The sequence below is a fragment of the Anomaloglossus baeobatrachus genome, chromosome 9 (genome assembly GCF_048569485.1).
Source record: "Anomaloglossus baeobatrachus isolate aAnoBae1 chromosome 9, aAnoBae1.hap1, whole genome shotgun sequence".
In the NCBI taxonomy this organism is placed as follows: domain Eukaryota; kingdom Metazoa; phylum Chordata; class Amphibia; order Anura; family Aromobatidae; genus Anomaloglossus; species Anomaloglossus baeobatrachus.
Window position 1 is genome coordinate 26839401 of NC_134361.1, and position 23450 is coordinate 26862850.

At 43.3% G+C, this 23450-nt stretch overlaps 1 protein-coding gene across 50 annotated transcripts in view; it reads left to right on the top strand.

Annotated features, from left to right (window-relative positions):
- LOC142250962 (uncharacterized) overlaps positions 1 to 23450 on the top strand; it is an 87625-nt gene that overhangs the window by 15210 nt on the left and 48965 nt on the right. For 18 of the 50 annotated variants that reach the window (XM_075323356.1, XM_075323368.1, XM_075323383.1 and 15 more), the window contains 17 exons: positions 70 to 99; positions 755 to 784; positions 2171 to 2200; positions 2849 to 2878; positions 4600 to 4626; positions 6478 to 6507; positions 7163 to 7192; positions 8646 to 8666; positions 9324 to 9353; positions 10805 to 10825; positions 11521 to 11550; positions 12997 to 13026; positions 13682 to 13711; positions 15199 to 15219; positions 16954 to 16983; positions 17957 to 17986; positions 19865 to 19897. In XM_075323356.1, coding sequence (XP_075179471.1) covers positions 70 to 99; positions 755 to 784; positions 2171 to 2200; positions 2849 to 2878; positions 4600 to 4626; positions 6478 to 6507; positions 7163 to 7192; positions 8646 to 8666; positions 9324 to 9353; positions 10805 to 10825; positions 11521 to 11550; positions 12997 to 13026; positions 13682 to 13711; positions 15199 to 15219; positions 16954 to 16983; positions 17957 to 17986; positions 19865 to 19897 — 483 coding nt within the window. The remainder of the gene's footprint in view (positions 1 to 69; positions 100 to 754; positions 785 to 2170; positions 2201 to 2848; positions 2879 to 4599; positions 4627 to 6477; positions 6508 to 7162; positions 7193 to 8645; positions 8667 to 9323; positions 9354 to 10804; positions 10826 to 11520; positions 11551 to 12996; positions 13027 to 13681; positions 13712 to 15198; positions 15220 to 16953; positions 16984 to 17956; positions 17987 to 19864; positions 19898 to 23450) is intronic. The other 32 variants (XM_075323363.1, XM_075323381.1, XM_075323360.1 and 29 more) reach the window with 31 other exon arrangements.

The following is a 23450-nucleotide window of genomic DNA, read 5'->3' on the forward strand; positions in this document are numbered from 1 at the left end:
TTTGGCAGGTTTATCGGAGTATTATATGGTACTGTAATCCTAAATTGTCTCTTTTAAACAATTTTCCAGTTACAACAACGTCTTCTTCAACAACTATTGGTGAGTCCTACCCTCTATTGGACAGCTGAATATTATTTATTGGTAATGTAATAAGACATCTGTGTATTATGCCGCCTGGACGAAGAAGAAAGATAAAGTTGCTCCTAAGTGTTTCTTCTGTAAGAGAAAGCTACAGATGCTTCTAAAGAGTTGATCTACTAGAGGAGGACATAACTGCTTGTAAAGGGTTAAAGGGAGTTATTTGAGACAATTTTTTTTTCATGGTGCTAAAGGACAGAAATGGGACCAATTGGCAGAAAATGGAATTTTTATTTCCAACGGGGACTTTAAATCCCTTTACATAATAAAGCAGCATGTCTGATTCCTGATCACTGCTCCATTCGTTCTCTTTGTGGCTTCCGGAAAAAGATGAGCGCTAGGCGGCTACATAGGGAAAGAATAGAGCAGCGGCGGAGCATGTGCACTGAGGCGCCATTATAAAAGGAATAAAAGTTTCTTGTTCTGACAATCAATTCAAAACCTATGGGACTCGCAATAACGCAACACAGTGCAACAAGGCAACCACGGCACCATCATAACATATTGCCACCTTATATGGGCATGTTGGAGCAGGATATGGGCACTTTATAGCAGGTTTATCGCAGTATTATATGGTATTGTAATCCTAAATTGTCTCATTTAAACAATTTTCCAGATACAACAACATCTACTCCAACAACTACCGGTGAGTCCTTCTCTTACTTGTATATAGTATGGGGTCATTTACACATTTTCCTTCAGACACGATCCTACAGTGTCGTGGAAAAGTATTCATACGTCATGAACTTTTCCACATGTTTCCTCTTTAAACCCACAAACGTCGTCTATACTACAGCGCTGGCTCAGCGTACGGTACAACAGCAGAGCTATTCTGTCCCCACTGTATCTGATGGCACTGTGCTATAACTTAATGGTATCCTCAACTGGTTATATGAATAGGCCTTAGAAGAAAGAAAAAGTTAATTTTAGGCTACCTCCCGTAAGACTCCAAAAGTCAATGTGGATAACACATAACTCTGACTTGGGGGTTGGCAAGTGAAAAAAATTACCTATCGGCAGTAAAGAGGAATATTTTATTCCAAGGGGGAACTTTTATAATAGAGTGACAGGTCAGAATCATAGAATCATAGAATGGTAGAGTTGGAAGGGACCTCAGGGGCCATCGGGTCCATCCCCCTGCGAGTGCAGGCTTTCCTTAATCATCCCAGCTATATGCTTATCTAGTTTCCACTTGAAGATTTCCATTGATGGAGACGTCACCACCTCCCGTGGTCCACTCCCTGACTGCCCTCACTGTCAGAAAGTTTTTCCTAATGTCTAATCTGAATCTCCTTCCTATAAGTTTCATCCCATTGCTTCTTGTACTTTCTTGTGCTAATAAGAATAGGGTAGTTACCTCTGCACTGTGACTTTCAGATATTTGTAGACCGCTATTAAGTCTCCTCTCAGCCTTCTCTTTTTCAACCTAAACATCCCTAGTTCTTTTAGCCGTTCTTCATATGACATAGTTTGCAGACCTTCTACCATCTACATATAGTTTGACCTCCCTAAATCTACATGAATAGGGAAGAACAGACCTGTGGATCTTGGGGTTCGCCAGGCTTAGCCGAACTTTAGTTAAAAGTTCGGTTCAATAACCAAGCTTGACCCAAACTTGACCCCGGACCCAAACTTGACCCTGAACACCATATAAGTAGAGATGAGTGAACCCATAGAAGTTCAGTTCAGCAGGTTAGGCCGGACTTTAGTTAAAGTTCAGTTTGGGACCCGGACTTGACCTGAACCCCAATGGAAGTCAATAATTGGGCAGTTCAGGTTTCTGCCCACATACAGCCAGCCATAAACATATCACTTCCGTCGGTGGGGCATTTCCATTTTTTTCTTTGCCACACACTACATCTGACCATGCTGTTGTTAACCCCACTTCCAGCCGTTGAAACACTAAAAGCGGCTTGCACTGGGCTGAGCACAACGATGCTTGTGCAAATCTTCAGCATACATTTATGACAGGTTTATCGGAGTATCATATAGTACTGTAATCCTAAATTGTCTCTTTTAAACAATTTTCCAGTTAGAACAACGTCTTCTCCAACAACTATCGGTGAGTCCTTCCCTCTACTGGACAGCTGAATATTATTTATTGGTAATGTAATAAGACATCTCTGTGTATTATGCCGCCTGGATGAAGAAGAAAGATAAAGTTGCTCCTAAGTGTTTCTTCTGTAAGAGAAAGATACAGATGCTTCTAAAGAGTTGATCTACTAGAGGAGGACATAACTGCTTGTAAAGGGTTAAAGGGAGTTATTTGAGACAATTTTTTTTTTCATGGTGCTAAAGGACTGAAATGGGACCAATTGGCAGAAAATGGAATTTTTATTTCCAACGGGGACTTTAAATCCCTTTACATAATAAAGCAGCATGTCTGATTCCTGATCACTGCTCCATTCGTTCTCTTTGTGGCTTCCGGAAAAAGATGAGCGCTAGACGGCTACATAGGGAAAGAATAGAGCAGCGGTGGAGCATGTGCACTGAGGCGCCATTATAAAAGGAATAAAAGTTTCTTGTTCTGACAATCAATTCAAAACCTGTGGGACCCGCAATAACGCAACAAAGCAACCACGGCACCATCATAACATATTGCCGTCTTATATGGGCATGTTGGAGCAGGATATGGGCACTTTATGGCAGGTTTATCGCAGTATTATATGGTATTGTAATCCTAAATTGTCTCATTTAAACAATTTTCCAGATACAACAACATCTACTCCAACAACTACCGGTGAGTCCTTCTCTTACTTGTATATAGTATGGGGTCATTTACACATTTTCCTTCAGACACGATCCTACAGTGTCGTGGAAAAGTATTCATACGTCATGAACTTTTCCACATGTTTCCTCTTTAAACCCACAAACGTCGTCTATACTACAGCGCTGGCTCAGCGTACGGTGCAACAGCAGAAAGTATTCTGTCCAAACTGTATCTGATGGCACTGTGCTATAACTTAATGGTATCCTCAACTGGTTATATGAATAGGCCTTAGAAGAAAGAAAAAGTTAATTTTAGGCTACATCCCGTAAGACTCCAAAAGTCAATGTAGATAACACATAACTCTGAGTTGGGGGTTGGCAAGTGAAAAAAATTACCTCATATCTTCGGGATAGGTGCTAAGTTGCTGATTAGTGGATGTCTGAACCCTGGTACCCACAGCGATTAGCAGTAAAGAGGAATATTTTATTCCCGGGGGGAGGTTTTATAATAGAGTGACAGGTCAGAATCACAGAATCATAGAATGGTAGAGTTGGAAGGGACCTCAGGGGCCATCGGGTCCATCCCCCTGCGAGTGCAGACTTTTCTTAATCATCCCAGCTATATGCTTATCCAGTTTCCACTTGAAGATTTCCATTGATGGAGACCTCACCACCTCCCGTGGTCCACTCCCTGACTTCCCTCACTGTTAGAAAGTTTTTCCTAATGTCTAATCTGAATCTCCTTCCTTTAAGTTTCATCCCATTGCTTCTTGTACTTCCTTGTGCTAATGAGAATAGAGTAGTTCCTTCTGCACTGTGACTACCTTTCAGATATTTGTAGACCGCTATTAAGTCTCCTCTCAGCCTTCTCTTTTTCAGACTAAACATCCGTTCTTTAGCCGTTCTTCATATGACAAACTAAACTAAAACGTTCTTTTAGCCGTTCTTCATATGACATAGTTTGCAGACCTTCTACCATCTACAGATAGTTTGACCTCCCTAAATCTACATGAATAGGGAAGAACAGACCTGTGGATGTTTGGGTTTGCCGGGCTTAGCCGAACTTTAGTTAAAAGTTCAAGTAAAAAGGGAAAGGGGTAATCCAGCTCACCGTACTGCCTTGCTGGTGTGTTCCAGATCCTGCGCACGGATTTGACTTGGCAGTCAATCAATAGTAGAAAAGGAAGAGAGTTCCAGCGCCAGGAATGGGAAATTAAAAATCTATTTTATTGTGCCAATGCATATTAAAATTCCAGCAGGTACAGCATATCAGTCGGATGGCAGCAGAACAACGCGTTTCGACGCCTCAGGTCTTAATCATGTTCTCAAGGACATGAAATAGGACCAATTGACAGAAAATGGAATTTTTATTTCCAACGGGGACTTTAAATCCCTTTACATATTAAAGCAGCATGTCAGATTCCTGATCACTGCTCCATTCGTTCTCTTTGTGGCTGCCGGAAAAAGATGAGCGCTAGGCAGCTACATAAGGAAAGAATAGAGCAGCTGTGGAGCATGTGCACCGAGGCGCCATTATAAAAGGAATAAAAGTTTCTTTTTCTGCCAATCAATTCAAAACCTGTGAGAATCGCAATTAGCAACACAGTGCAACAAGGCAACCATGGCACCATCATAACATATTGCCGTCTTATATGGGCATGTTGGAGCAGGATATGGGCACTTTATGGCAGATTTATCGCAGTATTATATGGTATTGTAATCCTAAATGGTCTCTTTTAAACAATTTTCCAGTTACAACGTCTTCTCCAACAACTACCGGTGAGTCCGTCTCTTAAGTCCGTCTCTTACTAGTATATAGTATGGGGTCATTTACACATCTTCTGTCAGACACAATCCTACAGTGCCTTAGAAAAGTATTCCTATTTCATGAACTTTTAGACATTTTTGTTCATTAAACCCATAAACGTCGTCTATACTGCGGCGCCGGCTCAGCGCGTGGTGCAGAAGCAGAGCTATTCTGTCCCCACTGTATCTGATGGCATTATATTGGTACTGTGTTATAACTTTATGGTATCCTCAGCTGGTTATAGGACTTAGAAGTTCAGCACACTGAGTTATGGTAAAGAACACGTGGAGGAATAGACCTTAGAAGAAGCAAAAAGTTAATTTTAGCCTACCTAATATTCCAAAAGACAATGTACATACTTGGCAGCCATTGATCATAATAATGCATAACTCTGCCCTAAAGGGGTTGGCAAGTAAAAAAAATTATCTCATATCTATAGGATAGGTGACAAGTCACTGACTAGGGGATGTCTGAACACTGGGACCCGTGCCGATCGGCAGTAAAGAGGAATATTTTATTCCCGGTGGAGAACTTTTATAATAGAGCATCAGGTCAGAAGCCCGACCAAAACTCCATTCCTTCTCTAAAGAGCTGCTAAAAAAAAGTTGACCGGTAGAACAATAGATGATTAATGGAACAGCGGTGGAGCGTGCTCATTGCCACACCAATGTAGGAGATAAAAGTGCCCTGTTCTGGTGACCGGTGCAGATTCACCGATGTTTTAGATAGGGGATAACATGTTTTCTTAAACTCCCTTAAAGGCCCAATAAAGGGGGAACGAACATTCATAGGAAAGTCCATTCTTAATTTTCTGTCTGCCACTAATCACCGCTCATCCCTATACGTGAACCCTCCCTGAGTTTTCCATCCCTAACACTCCTACAACACCTGTATCTTGTTTTTTGTCTGCGTCTGTATGTGATAATGAGTTTTAATAATTTCTCTTTCTATATATATTCCAGTTATTTTATTTAGTGAAATCAATGAAGATTTCCATTGATGGAGACCTCACCACCTTCCGTGGTCCACTCCCTGACTGCCCTCACTGTCAGAAAGTTTTTCCTAATGTCTAATCTGAATCTCCTTCCTATAAGTTTCATCCCATTGCTTCTTGTACTTTCTTGTGCTAATAAGAATAGGGTAGTTCCCTCTGCACTGTGACTTTCAGATATTTGTAGACCGCTATTAAGTCTCCTCTCAGCCTTCTCTTTTTCAACCTAAACATCCCTAGTTCTTTTAGCCGTTCTTCATATGACATAGTTTGCAGACCTTCTACCATCTACATATAGTTTGACCTCCCTAAATCTACATGAATAGGGAAGAACAGACCTGTGGATCTTGGGGTTCGCCAGGCTTAGCCGAACTTTAGTTAAAAGTTCGGTTCAATAACCGAGCTTGACCCAAACTTGACCCCGGACCCAAACTTGACCCTGAACACCATATAAGTAGAGATGAGTGAACCCATAGAAGTTCAGTTCAGCAGGTTAGGCCGGACTTTAGTTAAAGTTCAGTTTGGGACCCGGACTTGACCTGAACCCCAATGGAAGTCAATAATTGGGCAGTTCAGGTTTCTGCCCACATACAGCCAGCCATAAACATATCACTTCCGTCGGTGGGGCATTTCCATTTTTTTCTTTGCCACACACTACATCTGACCATGCTGTTGTTAACCCCACTTCCAGCCGTTGAAACACTAAAAGCGGCTTGCACTGGGCTGAGCACAACGATGCTCGTGCAAATCTTCAGCATACATTTATGGCAGGTTTATCGGAGTATTATATAGTACTGTAATCCTAAATTGTCTCTTTTAAACAATTTTCCAGTTAGAACAACGTCTTCTCCAACAACTATGGGTGAGTCCTTCCCTCTACTGGACAGCTGAATATTATTTATTGGTAATGTAATAAGACATCTGTGTATTATGCCGCCTGGATGAAGAAGAAAGATAAAGTTGCTCCTAAGTGTTTCTTCTGTAAGAGAAAGATACAGATGCTTCTAAAGAGTTGATCTACTAGAGGAGGACATAACTGCTTGTAAAGGGTTAAAGGGAGTTATTTGAGACAATTTTTTTTTCATGGTGCTAAAGGACTGAAATGGGACCAATTGGCAGAAAATGGAATTTTTATTTCCAACGGGGACTTTAAATCCCTTTACATAATAAAGCAGCATGTCTGATTCCTGATCACTGCTCCATTCGTTCTCTTTGTGGCTTCCGGAAAAAGATGAGCGCTAGACGGCTACATAGGGAAAGAATAGAGCAGCGGTGCAGCATGTGCACTGAGGCGCCATTATAAAAGGAATAAAAGTTTCTTGTTCTGACAATCAATTCAAAACCTGTGGGACTCGCAATAACGCAACACAGTGCAACAAGGCAACCACGGCACCATCATAACATATTGCCACCTTATATGGGCATGTTGGAGCAGGATATAGGCACCTTATAGCAGGTTTATTGGAGTATTATATGGTATTGTAATCCTAAATTGTCTCATTTAAACAATTTTCCAGATACAACAACATCTACTCCAACAACTACCGGTGAGTCCTTCTCTTACTTGTATATAGTATGGGGTCATTTACACATTTTCATTCAGACACGATCCTACAGTGTCGTGGAAAAGTATTCATACGTCATGAACTTTTCCACATGTTTCCTCTTTAAACCCACAAACGTCGTCTATACTACAGTGCTGGCTCAGCGTACGGTGCAACAGCAGAAAGTATTCTGTCCCCACTGTATCTGATGGCACTGTGCTATAACTTAATGGTATCCTCAACTGGTTATATGAATAGGCCTTAGAAGAAAGAAAAAGTTAATTTTAGCCTACCTCCCGTAAGACTCCAAAAGTCAATGTAGATAACACATAACTCTGACTTGGGGGTTGGCAAGTGAAAAAAAATTACCTCATATCTTCGGGATAGGTGCTAAGTTGCTGATTAGTGGATGTCTGAACGATGGGACCCGCAGCGATCGGCAGTAAAGAGGAATATTTTATTCCCGGGGGGAACTTTTATAATAGAGTGACAGGTCAGAATCACAGAATCATAGAATGGTAGAGTTGGAAGGGACCTCAGGGGCTATCGGGTCCATCCCCCTGCGAGTGCAGGCTTTCCTTAATCATCCCAGCTATATGCTTATCCAGTTTCCACTTGAAGATTTCCATTGATGGAGAGCTCACCACCTCCCGTGGTCCACTCTCTGACTGCCCTCACTGTCAGAAAGTTTTTCCTAATGTCTAATCTGAATCTCCTTCCTATAAGTTTCATCCCATTGCTTCTTGTACTTTCTTGTGCTAATAAGAATAGGGTAGTTCCCTCTGCACTGTGACTTTCACATATTTGTAGACCGCTATTAAGTCTCCTCTCAGCCTTCTCTTTTTCAAACTAAACATCCCTAGTTCTTTTAGCCGTTCTTCATATGACATAGTTTGCAGACCTTCTACCATCTACAGATAGTTTGACCTCCCTAAATCTTCATCAATAGGGAAGAACAGACCTGTGGATGTTTGGGTTCGCCGGGCTAAGCCGAACTTTAGTTAAAAGTTCGGTTCAGTAACCGAGCTTGACCCAAACTTGACCCCGGACCCAAACTTGACTCTGAACACCATATAAGTAGAGATGAGCGAACCCATAGAAGTTCAGTTCAGCAGGTTAGGCCAGACTTTAGTTAAAGTTCAGTTTGGGACCCGGACTTGACCTGAACCCCAATGGAAGTCACTAATTGGGCAGTTCAGGTTTCTGCCCACATACAGCCAGCCATAAACATATCACTTCCGTGGGTGGGGCATTTCCATTTTTTTTCTTTGACGCACACTACATCTGATCATGCTGTTGTTAACCCCACTTCCAGCCGTTGAAACACTAAAAGCGGCTTGCACTGGGCTGAGCACAACGATGCTTGTGCAAATGTTCAGCATACATTTATGGCAGGTTTATCGGAGTATTATATAGTACTGTAATCCGAAATTGTCTCTTTTAAACAATTTTCCAGTGTCTTCTCCAACAACTATCGGTGAGTCCTTCCCTCTACTGGACAGCTGAATATTATTTATTGGTAATGTAATAAGACATCTCTGTGTATTATGCTGCCTGGGTGAAGAAGAAAGATAAAGTTGCTCCTAAGTGTTTCTTGTGTAAGAGAAAGCTACAGATGCTTCTATAGAGTTGATCTACTAGAGGAGGACATAACTGCTTGTAAAGGGTTAAAGGGAGTTTTTTGAGACAATTTTTTTTTCATGGTGCTAAAGGACTGAAATAGGACCAATTGGCAGAAAATGGAATTTTTATTTCCAATGGGGACTTTAAATCCCTTTACATAATAAAGCAGCATGTCAGATGCCTGATCACTGCTCCATTCATTCTCTTTGTGGCTGCCGGAAAAAGGTGAGCGCTAGGCGGCTACATAGGGAAAGAATAGAGCAGCAGTGGAGCATGTGCACTGAGGCGCCATTATAAAAGGAATAAAAGTTTCTTGTTCTGACAATCAATTCAAAACCTGTGGGACTCGCAATAACGCAACACAGTGCAACAAGGCAACCACGGCACCATCATAACATATTGCCACCTTATATGGGCATGTTGGAGCAGGATATAGGCACCTTATAGCAGGTTTATTGGAGTATTATATGGTATTGTAATCCTAAATTGTCTCATTTATACAATTTTCCAGATACAACAACATCTACTCCAACAACTATCGGTGAGTCCGTCTCTTACTTGTATATAGTATGGGGTCATTTACACATTTTCATTCAGACACGATCCTACAGTGTCGTGGAAAAGTATTCATATGTCATGAACTTTTCCACATGTTTCCTCTTTAAACCCACAAACGTCGTCTATACTGCGGCGCTGGCTCAGCGTACGGTGCAACAGCAGAGCTATTCTGTCCCCACTGTATCTGATGGCACTGTGCTATAACTTAATGGTATCCTCAACTGGTTATATGAATAGGCCTTAGAAGAAAGAAAAAGTTAATTTTAGCCTACCTCCCGTAAGACTCCAAAAGTCAATGTAGATAACACATAACTCTGAGTTGGGGGTTGGCAAGTGAAAAAAAATTCCTCATATCTTCGGGATAGGTGCTAAGTTGCTGATTAGTGGATGTCTGAACCCTGGGACCCGCAGCAATTAGCAGTAAAGAGGAATATTTTATTCCCGGGGGGAGGTTTTATAATAGAGTGACAGGTCAGAATCACAGAATCATAGAATGGTAGAGTTGGAAGGGACCTCAGGGGCCATCGGGTCCATCCCCCTGCGAGTGCAGGCTTTCCTTAATCATCCCAGCTATATGCTTATCCAGTTTCCACTTGAAGATTTCCATTGATGGAGAGCTCACCACCTCCCGTGGTCCACTCTCTGACTGCCCTCACTGTCAGAAAGTTTTTCCTAATGTCTAATCTGAATCTCCTTCCTATAAGTTTCATCCCATTGCTTCTTGTACTTTCTTGTGCTAATAAGAATAGGGTAGTTCCCTCTGCACTGTGACTTTCACATATTTGTAGACCGCTATTAAGTCTCCTCTCAGCCTTCTCTTTTTCAAACTAAACATCCCTAGTTCTTTTAGCCGTTCTTCATATGACATAGTTTGCAGACCTTCTACCATCTACAGATAGTTTGACCTCCCTAAATCTTCATCAATAGGGAAGAACAGACCTGTGGATGTTTGGGTTCGCCGGGCTAAGCCGAACTTTAGTTAAAAGTTCGGTTCAGTAACCGAGCTTGACCCAAACTTGACCCCGGACCCAAACTTGACTCTGAACACCATATAAGTAGAGATGAGCGAACCCATAGAAGTTCAGTTCAGCAGGTTAGGCCAGACTTTAGTTAAAGTTCAGTTTGGGACCCGGACTTGACCTGAACCCCAATGGAAGTCACTAATTGGGCAGTTCAGGTTTCTGCCCACATACAGCCAGCCATAAACATATCACTTCCGTGGGTGGGGCATTTCCATTTTTTTTCTTTGACGCACACTACATCTGATCATGCTGTTGTTAACCCCACTTCCAGCCGTTGAAACACTAAAAGCGGCTTGCACTGGGCTGAGCACAACGATGCTTGTGCAAATGTTCAGCATACATTTATGGCAGGTTTATCGGAGTATTATATAGTACTGTAATCCGAAATTGTCTCTTTTAAACAATTTTCCAGTGTCTTCTCCAACAACTATCGGTGAGTCCTTCCCTCTACTGGACAGCTGAATATTATTTATTGGTAATGTAATAAGACATCTCTGTGTATTATGCTGCCTGGGTGAAGAAGAAAGATAAAGTTGCTCCTAAGTGTTTCTTGTGTAAGAGAAAGCTACAGATGCTTCTATAGAGTTGATCTACTAGAGGAAGACATAACTGCTTGTAAAGAGTTGATCTACTAGAGGAGGACATAACTGCTTGTAAAGGGTTAAAGGGAGTTTTTTGAGACAATTTTTTTTTCATGGTGCTAAAGGACTGAAATAGGACCAATTGGCAGAAAATGGAATTTTTATTTCCAATGGGGACTTTAAATCCCTTTACATAATAAAGCAGCATGTCAGATGCCTGATCACTGCTCCATTCATTCTCTTTGTGGCTGCCGGAAAAAGGTGAGCACTAGGCGGCTACATAGGGAAAGAATAGAGCAGCAGTGGAGCATGTGCACTGAGGCGCCATTATAAAAGGAATAAAAGTTTCTTGTTCTGACAATCAATTCAAAACCTGTGGGACTCGCAATAACGCAACACAGTGCAACAAGGCAACCACGGCACCATCATAACATATTGCCACCTTATATGGGCATGTTGGAGCAGGATATAGGCACCTTATAGCAGGTTTATTGGAGTATTATATGGTATTGTAATCCTAAATTGTCTCATTTATACAATTTTCCAGATACAACAACATCTACTCCAACAACTATCGGTGAGTCCGTCTCTTACTTGTATATAGTATGGGGTCATTTACACATTTTCATTCAGACACGATCCTACAGTGTCGTGGAAAAGTATTCATATGTCATGAACTTTTCCACATGTTTCCTCTTTAAACCCACAAACGTCGTCTATACTGCGGCGCTGGCTCAGCGTACGGTGCAACAGCAGAGCTATTCTGTCCCCACTGTATCTGATGGCACTGTGCTATAACTTAATGGTATCCTCAACTGGTTATATGAATAGGCCTTAGAAGAAAGAAAAAGTTAATTTTAGCCTACCTCCCGTAAGACTCCAAAAGTCAATGTAGATAACACATAACTCTGAGTTGGGGGTTGGCAAGTGAAAAAAATTTCCTCATATCTTCGGGATAGGTGCTAAGTTGCTGATTAGTGGATGTCTGAACCCTGAGACCCGCAGCAATTAGCAGTAAAGAGGAATATTTTATTCCCGGGGGGAGGTTTTATAATAGAGTGACAGGTCAGAATCACAGAATCATAGAATGGTAGAGTTGGAAGGGACCTCAGGGGCCATCGGGTCCATCCCCCTGCGAGTGCAGGCTTTTCTTAATCATCCCAGCTATATGCTTATCCAGTTTCCACTTGACGATTTCCATTGATGGAGACCTCACCACCTCCCGTGGTCCACTCCCTGACTGCCCTCACTGTCAGAAAGTTTTTCCTAATGTCTAATCTGAATCTCCTTCCTTTAAGTTTCATCCCATTGCTTCTTGTACTTTCTTGTGCTAATGAGAATAGGGTAGTTCCCTTTGCACTGTGACTTTCACATATTTGTAGACCGCTAATAAGTCTCCTCTCAGCCTTCTCTTTTTCAAACTAAACATCCCTAGTTCTTTTAGCCGTTCTTCATATGACATAGTTTGCAGACCTTCTACCATCTACAGATAGTTTGACCTCCCTAAATCTTCATCAATAGGGAAGAACAGACCTGTGGATGTTTGGGTTCGCCGGGCTAAGCCGCACTTTAGTTAAAAGTTCGGTTCAGTAACCGAGCTTGACCCAAACTTGACCCCGGACCCAAACTTGACCCTGAACACCATATAAGTAGAGATGAGCGAACCCATAGAAGTTCAGTTCAGCAGGTTAGGCCAGACTTTAGTTAAAGTTCAGTTTGGGACCCGGGCTTGACCTGAACCCCAATGGAAGTCACTAATTGGGCAGTTCAAGTTTCTGCCCACATACAGCCACTAAACATATACTTCCGTGGGTGGGGCATTTCCATTTTTTTTTTTGACGCACACTACATCTGACCATGCTGTTGTTAACCCCACTTCCAGCCGTTGAAACACTAAAAGCGGCTTGCACTGGGCTGATCACAACGATGCTTGTGCAAATCTTCAGCATACATTTATGGCAGGTTTATCGGACTATTATATAGTACTGTAATCCTAAACTGTTTCTTTTAAACAATTTTCCAGTTAAAACAACGTCTTCTCCAACAACTATGGGTGAGTCCTTCCCTCTACTGGACAGCTGAATATTATTTATTGGTAATGTAATAAGACATCTGTGTATTATGCCGCCTGGATGAAGAAGAAAGATAAAGTTGCTCCTAAGTGTTTCTTCTGTAAGAGAAAGATACAGATGCTTCTAAAGAGTTGATCTACTAGAGGAGGACATAACTGCTTGTAAAGGGTTAAAGGGAGTTATTTGAGACAATTTTTTTTTCATGGTGCTAAAGGACTGAAATAGGACCAATTGGCAGAAAATGGAATTTTTATTTCCAACGGGGACTTTAAATCTCTTTACATAATAAAGCAGCATGTCTGATTCCTGATCACTGCTCCATTCGTTCTCTTTGTGGCTTCCGGAAAAAGATGAGCGCTAGACGGCTATATAGGGAAAGAATAGAGCAGCAACGGAGCATGTGCACTGAGGCGCCATTATAAAACGAATAAAAGTTTCTTGTTCTGACAATCAATTCAAAACCTGTGTTATTCGCAATAACGCAACACAGTGCAACAAGGCAACCACGGCACCATCATAACATATTGCCACCTTATATGGGCATGTTGGAGCAGGATATGGGCACCTTATAGCAGGTTTATTGGAGTATTATATGGTATTGTAATCCTAAATTGTCTCATTTAAACAATTTTCCAGATACAACAACATCTACTCCAACAACTACCGGTGAGTCCTTCTCTTACTCGTACATAGTATCATTCATCATATCATCTCATCTCATCATATCATCATAGGGTCATTTACACATTTTCATTCAGACACGATCCTACAGTGTCGTGGAAAAGTATTCATATGTCGTGGACTTTTCCACATGTTTCCTCTTTAAACCCACAAACATCGTCTATACTGCGGCGCTGGCTCAGCGTACGGTGCAACAGCAAAGCTATTCTGTCCCCACTGTATCTGATGGCACTGTGCTATAACTTAATGGTATCCTCAACTGGTTATATGAATAGGCCTTAGAAGAAAGAAAAAGTTAATTTTAGCCTACCTCCCATAAGACTCCAAAAGTCAATGTAGATAACACATAACTCTGACTTGGGGGTTGGCAAGTGAAAAAAATTACCTCATATCTTCGGGATAGGTGCTAAGTTGCTGATTAGTGGATGTCTGAACGCTGGGACCCGCAGCGATCGGCAGTAAAGAGGAATATTTTATTCCCAGGGGGAACTTTTATAATAGAGTGACAGGTCAGAATCACAGAATCATAGAATGGTAGAGTTGGAAGGGACCTCAGGGGCCATCGGTTCCATCCCCCTGCGAGTGCAGGCTTTCCTTAATCATCCCAGCTATATGCTTATCCAGTTTCCACTTGAAGATTTCCATTGATGGAGAGCTCACCACCTCCCGTGGTCCACTCCCTGACTGCCCTCACTGTCAGAAAGTTTTTCCTAATGTCTAATCTGAATCTCCTTCCTTTAAGTTTCATCCCGTTGCTTCTTGTACTTTCTTGTGCTAATGAGAATAGGGTAGTTCCCTCTACACTGTGACTTTCACATATTTGTAGACCGCTATTAAGTCTCCTCTCAGCCTTCTCTTTTTCAAACTAAACATCCCTAGTTCTTTTAGTCGTTCTTCATATGACATAGTTTGCAGACCTTCTACCATCTACAGATAGTTTGACCTCCCTAAATCTTCATCAATAGGGAAGAACAGACCTGTGGATGTTTGGGTTCGCCGGGCTAAGCCGAACTTTAGTTAAAAGTTCGGTTCAGTAACCGAGCTTGACCCAAACTTGACCCCGGACCCAAACTTGACTCTGAACACCATATAAGTAGAGATGAGCGAGCCCATAGAAGTTCAGTTCAGCAGGTTAGGCCAGACTTTAGTTAAAGTTCAGTTTGGGACCCGGACTTGACCTGAACCCCAATGGAAGTCACTAATTGGGCAGTTCAGGTTTCTGCCCACATACAGCCAGCCATAAACATATCACTTCCGTGGGTGGGGCATTTCCATTTTTTTTCTTTGACGCACACTACATCTGATCATGCTGTTGTTTACTCCACTTCCAGCCGTTGAAACACTAAAAGCGGCTTGCACTGGGCTGAGCACAACGATGCTTGTGCAAATGTTCAGCATACATTTATGGCAGGTTTATCGGAGTATTATATAGTACTATAATCCGAAATTGTCTCTTTTAAACAATTTTCCAGTGTCTTCTCCAACAACTATCGGTGAGTCCTTCTCTCTACTGGACAGCTGAATATTATTTATTGGTAATGTAATAAGACATCTCTGTGTATTATGCTGCCTGGGTGAAGAAGAAAGATAAAGTTGCTCCTAAGTGTTTCTTGTGTAAGAGAAAGCTACAGATGCTTCTAAAGAGTTGATCTACTAGAGGAAGACATAACTGCTTGTAAAGAGTTGATCTACTAGAGGAGGACATAACTGCTTGTAAAGGGTTAAAGGGAGTTTTTTGAGACAATTTTTTTTTCATGGTGCTAAAGGACTGAAATAGGACCAATTGGCAGAAAATGGAATTTTTATTTCCAACGGGGACTTTGAATCCCTTTACATAATAAAATTACTTACAGCAAGATGGAATTGCAGCTGTATATTGCTCAGGCCAAAAGACTACTACTACTCCAGCAGGATACAGCTAAACCCCCACTAGGTGGAGGCAACACAGGTGCAGGTGGAGCCATTCACACTCACTTCCAAATATGGAGGAGGTGATGGCTGGATGGTAAAACTGCACACTGGTGGCTTGCATAGAGCACTGTTCACACTAGCAGACGCACAGTCACAAACCCGCAGCCTATTAGGTGACGCCCATACTATTAGATAAGGCGGGCTGCCAAGCCGTACCCCCACTGCGCGCTACGTAGGGACAGAAATTCTGATAGCAAGGCCTAACAAAAAGGGGCCTGGCTGTATCCTGTACAAAAAAGTTTTTGAGGTTTTTTGTTAGCGTTATGGCCATAAGACGTAAGCCTACAACCCTCGTCACGGGAACCTCATGCTTGTAGGTCCCTACACTATATATAATATAAAAAAACAAAAAAGAAAATATCATTACTTACAGCAAGATGGAATTGCAGCTGTATATTGCTCAGGCCAAAAGACTACTACTACTCCAGCAGGATACAGCTAAACCCCCACTAGGTGGAGGCAACACAGGTGCAGGTGGAGCCATTCACACTCACTTCCAAATATGGAGGAGGTGATGGCTGGATGGTAAAACTGCACACTGGAGGCCTTGCTATCAGAATTTCTGTCCCTACGTAGCGCGCAGTGGGGGTACGGCTTGGCAGCCCGCCTGATCTAATAGTATGGGCGTCACCTAATAGGCTGCGGGTTTGTGACTGTGCGTCTGCTAGTGTGAACAGTGCTCTATGCAAGCCACCAGTGTGCAGTTTTACCATCCAGCCATCACCTCCTCCATATTTGGAAGTGAGTGTGAATGGCTCCACCTGCACCTGTGTTGCCTCCACCTAGTGGGGGTTTAGCTGTATCCTGCTGGAGTAGTAGTAGTCTTTTGGCCTGAGCAATATACAGCTGCAATTCCATCTTGCTGTAAGTAATGATATTTTCTTTTTTGTTCCTTTACATAATAAAGCAGCATGTCAGATGCCTGACCACTGTTCCATTCATTCTCTTTGTGGCTGCCGGAAAAAGACGAGCGCAGCGCTAGGCGGCTACATAAGGAAAGAATAGAGCAGCGGTGGAGCATGTGCACCGAGGCGCCATTATAAAAGGGATGAAAGTTTCTTGTTCTGCCAATCAATTCAAAACCTGGGGGACTTGCAATAAGGACCACAGTGCAACAAGGCAACCACAGCACCATCATAACATATTGCCGTCTTATATGGGCATGTTGGAGCAGGATATGGGCACTTTATGGCAGGTTTATCGTAGTATTATATGGTACTGTAATCCTAAATTGTCTCTTTTAAACAATTTTCCAGTTACAACAACGTCTTCTCGAACAACTACCGGTGAGTCCTTCTCTTACTCGTACATAGTATGGGGTCATTTACACATCTTCAGTCAGACACGTTCCTACAGTGCCTTGAAAAAGTATTCATACGTCATGAGCGTTTCTACATTTTTTCACGCTAAACCCATAAACGTCGTCTATACTGCGGCACCGGCTCAGCGCGCGGTGCAGAAGCAGAGCTGTTCTGTCCCCACTGTATCTGATGGGATTATATTGGCACTGTGCTATAACTTTATGGCATCCTCAGCTAGTTATAGGACTTAGAATTTCATCACGCTGACTTAAGGTAGAGGACATGGGGAGGAATAGACCTTAGAAGAAACAAAGTTAATTTTAGAGTACCTAAGACTGCAAAAGACAATGTAATCGGCAGCCATTGATCATATCGCATAACTCTGCCCTAAAGTGGTTTGCAAGTGAAAATGAATCTCATATCTACAGGATAGGTGACAAGTCGCTGACTAGGGGATGTCTGAACGCTATGACCCCCACCCCATATCGGCAGTAAAGAGGAATATTTTATTCCTGGTGGGAAACTTTAATAATTGAGGGGCAGGTCGGAAGCCCGAACAAAACTCCATTCCTTCTCTATAGAGCTGCACAATAATAGTCAACCGGTAGAACAATAGATGATTAATGGAACAGCGGTGGAGCGTGCTCACTGCCACACCAATGTAGGAGATAAAAGTGCCCTGTTCTGGTGACCGGTGCAGGTTCACCGATGCTTTGGATAGGGGATAACATGTTTTCTTAAACTCCCCCTTAAAGGCCCAATAAAGGGGAACGAACATTCATAGGAAAGTCCATTCTTAATTTTGTGTCTGCCACTAATCACCGCTCATCCCTATATGTGAACCCTCCCTGGGTTTTCTATCCCTATCACTCCTACAACACCAGTATTTTGTTTGATTTTTCTGCCTCTGTATGTGATAATGAGTTTTAATAATGTCTCTTTCTATATTATATTCCAGTTATTTTATTTAGTGACCCAAAACCTTCAGGTCAGTCTTTAATATACTCATAGATAATGTAGACGCAGGGTCATAACACTAGGTGGACACTGTCACATAGAAGCCAGCGCCATCTTATGTGCAATAAATTAAATATAATGAATTAACTCTCTAAATAACCCAAAATAATCCACCAGAATACCAGTACCAGTTTATAGATCAATTCCAACCATAAATAGCCCATAAAAAGCCCACTGCAATCCCTCACATTCTGAGGTCTTCTTAAAGTGGATCCACCACTTCTGAGAAAAGCACAGAAAGTGACAGAAGTCGACAGTACAAGACTTCTCTCAAATACATGTCAATAGTAAATCCTAGATTTTCCCTTAGTATTACAGGGACACACATTTTACTTTCCTTTTACCAGAGTAAACACAAAATCTGGTGAGATTCTCTTTTCTGGGACATACCAATTGTGAAGGGGGAATCAGGCCTCAGGATTAACAAATCAATTTGTTTGTTTTGTTGCTGTCCAGTGGAGAAAATCTGAAATAAAATATTTTTTTGCATTAATATTGCAAAAAATATGTACAATAAATTGCAAATTATTGCACCAAGGCATCTAAATCTGATGTAAACCAGTATAAAATGTTCATCACTCCCTCCTCTAGAAAGCTGAATATTGCTGTTTAACAGTAATGTAATAGGACATCTCTGTGTATTATGCCACCTGGATGAAGAAGAAAGATAAAGTTGCCCCTAAGTGTTTCATCTGCAAGAGAAATATATAGCTTCTTCTAAAGAGTTCATCTACTAGAGGAGGACATAACTGCTTGTAAAGGGTTAATCTAATAGAGGACATAACTACTTGTAAAGGGTTGATGTACGAGAGGAGGACATAACTACTTGTAAAGGGTTGATCTACTAGAGGACATAACTACTTGTAAAGGGTTGATGTACTAGAGGAGGACATAACTGCTAAGCGTTGATCTATTAGAGGAGGACATAACTGCTTGTAAAGGGTTCATCTACTAGAGGAGGACATAATTGCTTGTAAAGGGGTTATCTATTAAAGGAGGACATAACTGCTTGTAAAGTGTTGATCTACTAGAGGAGGACATAACTGCTTGTAAAGGATTTATCTACTAGAGGAGGACATAACTGCTTGTAAACGGTTTATCTACTAAAGGAGGACATAACTGCTTGTAAAGGGTTTATCTACTAAAGGAGGACATAACTGCTTGTAAAGGGTTGAGCTACTAGAGGAGGACGCTGCGATGTCGGTAACGGCGCCGGATGTGCGTCACTAACGACGTGACTGCGACGATATATCGTTACCGATGTCGCAACGTGTAAAGCCCGCCTAAGTGTTTCATCTGCAAGAGAAAGATATAGCTTCTTCTAAACAGTTCATCTACTAGAGGAGGACATAACTGCTTCTAAAGGGTTAAAGGGAGTTATCCTGAGCAATTTTTTTTCATGGTGCTAAAGAACTGAAAGGCAGGTAGTTGCTGGAACAAATTAGCAAAAAATTTAATTTTTATTTTTAATGGGGACATTCATCCCCTTTAAATAATCAAGCAGCATGTCAGATGCCTGACCACTGCTCCATTTATTCTCTTTGGGGCTGCCATAAAAATCTGAGCTCATCGATAGGTGGCTACATAAGGAAAGAATAGAGCAGTGGTGGAGCATGTGCACCGAGGCTCCATATAACAAGGATAAAAGTGCACTATTCTGCCAATCAATGCAAAACCTGGGGGAATCGCAATAAGGACCACAGTGCTACAAATCCACCACGGCACCATGATAACATATTGCAGTCTTATATGGGCATGTTGGAGCAGGATATGGGCACTTTATGGCAGGTTTATCTGAGTATTATATGGTACTATAATAATATATTATCCCTTTTAAACAATTTTCCAGCTACAACAACGTCTGTTCCAACAACAGCCACCGGTAAGTCCTTTTCTTACTCGTATATAGTATGGGTAGACAAAGAGAAAAAGTAACAGATGGAAATCCAAAAAAATGTAAATGGCCATGCAATATACTGTAGTATTATAAAAGAAAGAAAAACTGAGTTTTATATGGCCATACATAATAGGAAAACATGAAAAATGCACCCAAGCAGTATATATAAATAAATGTTTTTTTATTTATTTTTATTATAGCACTACAGATAGGGGCACTGTCATAAACCGTAAATAGATAAAATTATAACAGTTGCTGGAATAAGGAAGAAACAGAGGTATCCTATATTAGGACCTCAACAGCACATAATATGTATACAGGGTAGTCCCAAAGATTTTAAAAAGAGATGGTACATAGCACAGGAAAACAATAAGGCATATAAACAAACCCTAAAAGGTATATCATAGACAGCAAAAGGTCATATCCTGTGCAAAGAATGGAACAAACGCTTACCCATAGATAAAGTGCCAGTGCAATCGCCGTATCAAGTGTCCGGTAGGGAAAAGGGGAAGCCCCGACGCGTTTCGCAGAAGTGCTTCCTCGGGGGCCAATGTGACCCTGCATAGGAAATCCCATCTATATATACTCTAGACGGTAATGAGTAATTGCCGACGTTTAAGCGCCGCATGCGCTGTGGCAATGTCTGCGTCCCACGCGTCACTTCCGGGTCTCCCGGCGGAAGTGACGTCCACAAGGGGGACGTCACCTAGCGTTGGATGGAGCTCCTCAGTGCGCGCGAAATCACAGACAGCACAGGGCATGCGAAACACGCACGGCCCTCTTGGATGCTGGCAAACCGCTAGGTAAGTAGAAAAAAGTGCCCATAGTGTTATTTCTAAAAATACAAACAAAACAGTCCCCATATCATGTCGTTACCTAATATAGCAGTGTGGAAATCAGGGAAGTGCCATTACGGCGGTATGCACTTCGCCAACATCCTATAGCGCAGGCTTTGAAACATGTGCAGCCATTTTGGGTTCTGGCACCCGGATGGGACAAATATCCCAAAGACTGCCCATACTTTATAATAATTACTATATTAAAGATCCATACCCATAAGGCAAGCACATTTCAATCCTGCATCAAATCAGGGCGAGGGCAGGCCGCTAAAAGGCATAATTCCCCACCTATATAAGCTCCCCGAAAGGAAGGGGGAAGGGGGCAAAAAAGAAGAAAAGGGGGAAAGGGGGGGGAAGGGGGAAAAGAAAAAAGGGGGGGAAAGGGGGAAAAAAAAGAGGGGAAGGAAATGAAGAGAAAAAAGAGAAGAGGATATGTGAGGAGAAAGGAAAAAAGAGAGAGAAAGAGGGAGAAGGGGAGAAATAAATAACATATTTGTAGATAAACCATGAGGAGAAATATGAACCATAAGGAGATAATTAAAGAGACACATACTGTTCACAAAATCAATAGAAGCAGTATCCAACCATTCCCCATACTATATAATGTACACAAAAATATATACTACAACATATCCTTATAATATATAGTATTATAGTAGTTATATTATTGTTCATAGGAGCAGTAGTTATATTCCTGTACATAGAGGGCAGTATTATAGTAGTTACTAGAAGGTGGCCCGATTCTACGCATCGGGTATTCTAGAATTTACGTATTGTGTAGTTCATGTATGATTTTTGTTATATATATATATATATATATAGATGTTGTTGTGTGTAGTTACCAAGTGTTTGTGTAGGGGCTGTACATGTTCTGGGTGTTGTCTGGGTGTGACGGGGGGTGAGAGCGGTGTTGTATGTGTGTTGCGTGTGTTGCGTTGTTTGTGGAGCGCTGTGTGTCTGTAGCGTTGTGTGTGTGTTGCGCGGTTTGTGTGTGTGTGGTGTGTTTTGGGGGGAGGTATGTTTTGTGCAATGTGTGTGTTGTGCGGTATGTGCGTATATTTGTGTGTGCCGCAGTGTTTGTGTGTTGGGTGTTGTGTGTGTGCAGCGTTGTCTGTGTGTGTGGGTGTCTGTGTAGGGCAGTTGTTTGTGGTTCCCAGTGTGTGTGTGTGTGTGGTGTGTGGTGTGTTGTGCAGTGCGCGCGTGTGTGTGTGTGTGTGTGTGTGTGTGTTGGGGGGAGGTGCGCACTCCCAAACGTGCTCCATCCCCCATGCAGCGCACTCCCCATCGTGCTCCATCCCCCATGCAGCGCACTCCCCATCGTGCTCCATCCCCTATGCTGCGCACCCCCCATTGTGCTCCATCTCCCATGCTGCGCACTCCCAAACGTGCTCCATCCGCCATGCTGCGCACTCCCAAACGTGCTCCATCCGCCATGCTGCGCACTCCCAAACGTGCTCCATCCGCCATACTCCGCACTCCCCATCGTGCTCCATCCCCGATGCTGCGCCCCCCCCATCATGCTCCATCCCCGATGCTGCGCACCCCCCCATCGTGCTCCATCCCCCATGCTGCACCAGCATCAGCCTCTCTGCCCCCAGCATCAGCTTCTCTGCCCCCAGCATCAGCCTCTCTCCTCCCAGGATCAGCCTCTCTCCTCCCAGCATCAGCCTCTCTCATCCTAGCATCAGCCTCTCTCCTCCCAGCATCAGCCTCTCCTCTCTGTCCCCAGCATCAGCCTCTCTCCTCCCAGCCTTCCCCAGCATCAGCCTCTCTCCTCCCAGCCTCCCTCCTCCCACCCTCCCCCAGCATCAGCCTCCCTCTCCCAGCCTCCCCCAGCATCAGCCTCCCCCAGCATCAGCCTCTCTTCTCTCAGCCTACCTCTCCCAGCCTCCCTCCTCCCAGCCTCCCTCAGCATCAGCCTCCCTCTCCCAGCCTCCCCAAGCATCAGCCTCCACCAGCATCAGCCTCTCTCCTTCCAGCCTCCCCCAGCATCAGCCTCCGCCAGCATCAGCCTCTCTCCTTCCAGCCTCCTCCAGCATCAGCCTCCCTCTCCCAGCCTTCCCCAAGATCAGCCTCTCTCCTCCCAGCCTCCGTCCTCCCAGCCTTCCCCAGCATCAGCTTTCCCCTCCCAGCCTCCCTCAGCATCAGCCTTCCCCAGCATCAGCCTCTCTCCTCCCAGCCTCAGCCTCTCTCCTTCCAGTCTCCCCCAGCATCAGCCTCCCCAAGCATCAGCCTCCACCAGCATCAGCCTCTCTCCTTCCAGCCTCCCCCAGCATCAGCCTCTCTCCTTCCAGCCTCCCTCAGCATCAGCCTCCCGTTCCCAGCCTTCCCCAGGATTAGCCTCTCTCCTCCCAGCCTCCTTCCTCCCAGCCTCCCCCTCCCAGCCTCCCTCAGCATCAGCCTTCCCCTCCCAGTCTCCCCCAGCATCAGCCTCCCCAAGCATCAGCCTCCACCAGCTTCAGCCTCTCTCCTTCCAGCCTCCCCCAGCATCAGCCTCCCCAAGCATCAGCCTCCACCAGCATCAGCCTCCCTCGTCCCAGCCTCCCCCAGCATCAGCCTGCCCCTCCCAGCCTCCCCCAGCATCAGCCTCTCTCCTCCCAGCATCAGCCTCTCTCATCCCAGCATCAGCCTCTCTCCTCCCAGCATCAGCCTCTTCTCTCTGTCCCCAGCATCAGCCTCTCTCCTCCCAGCCTTCCCCA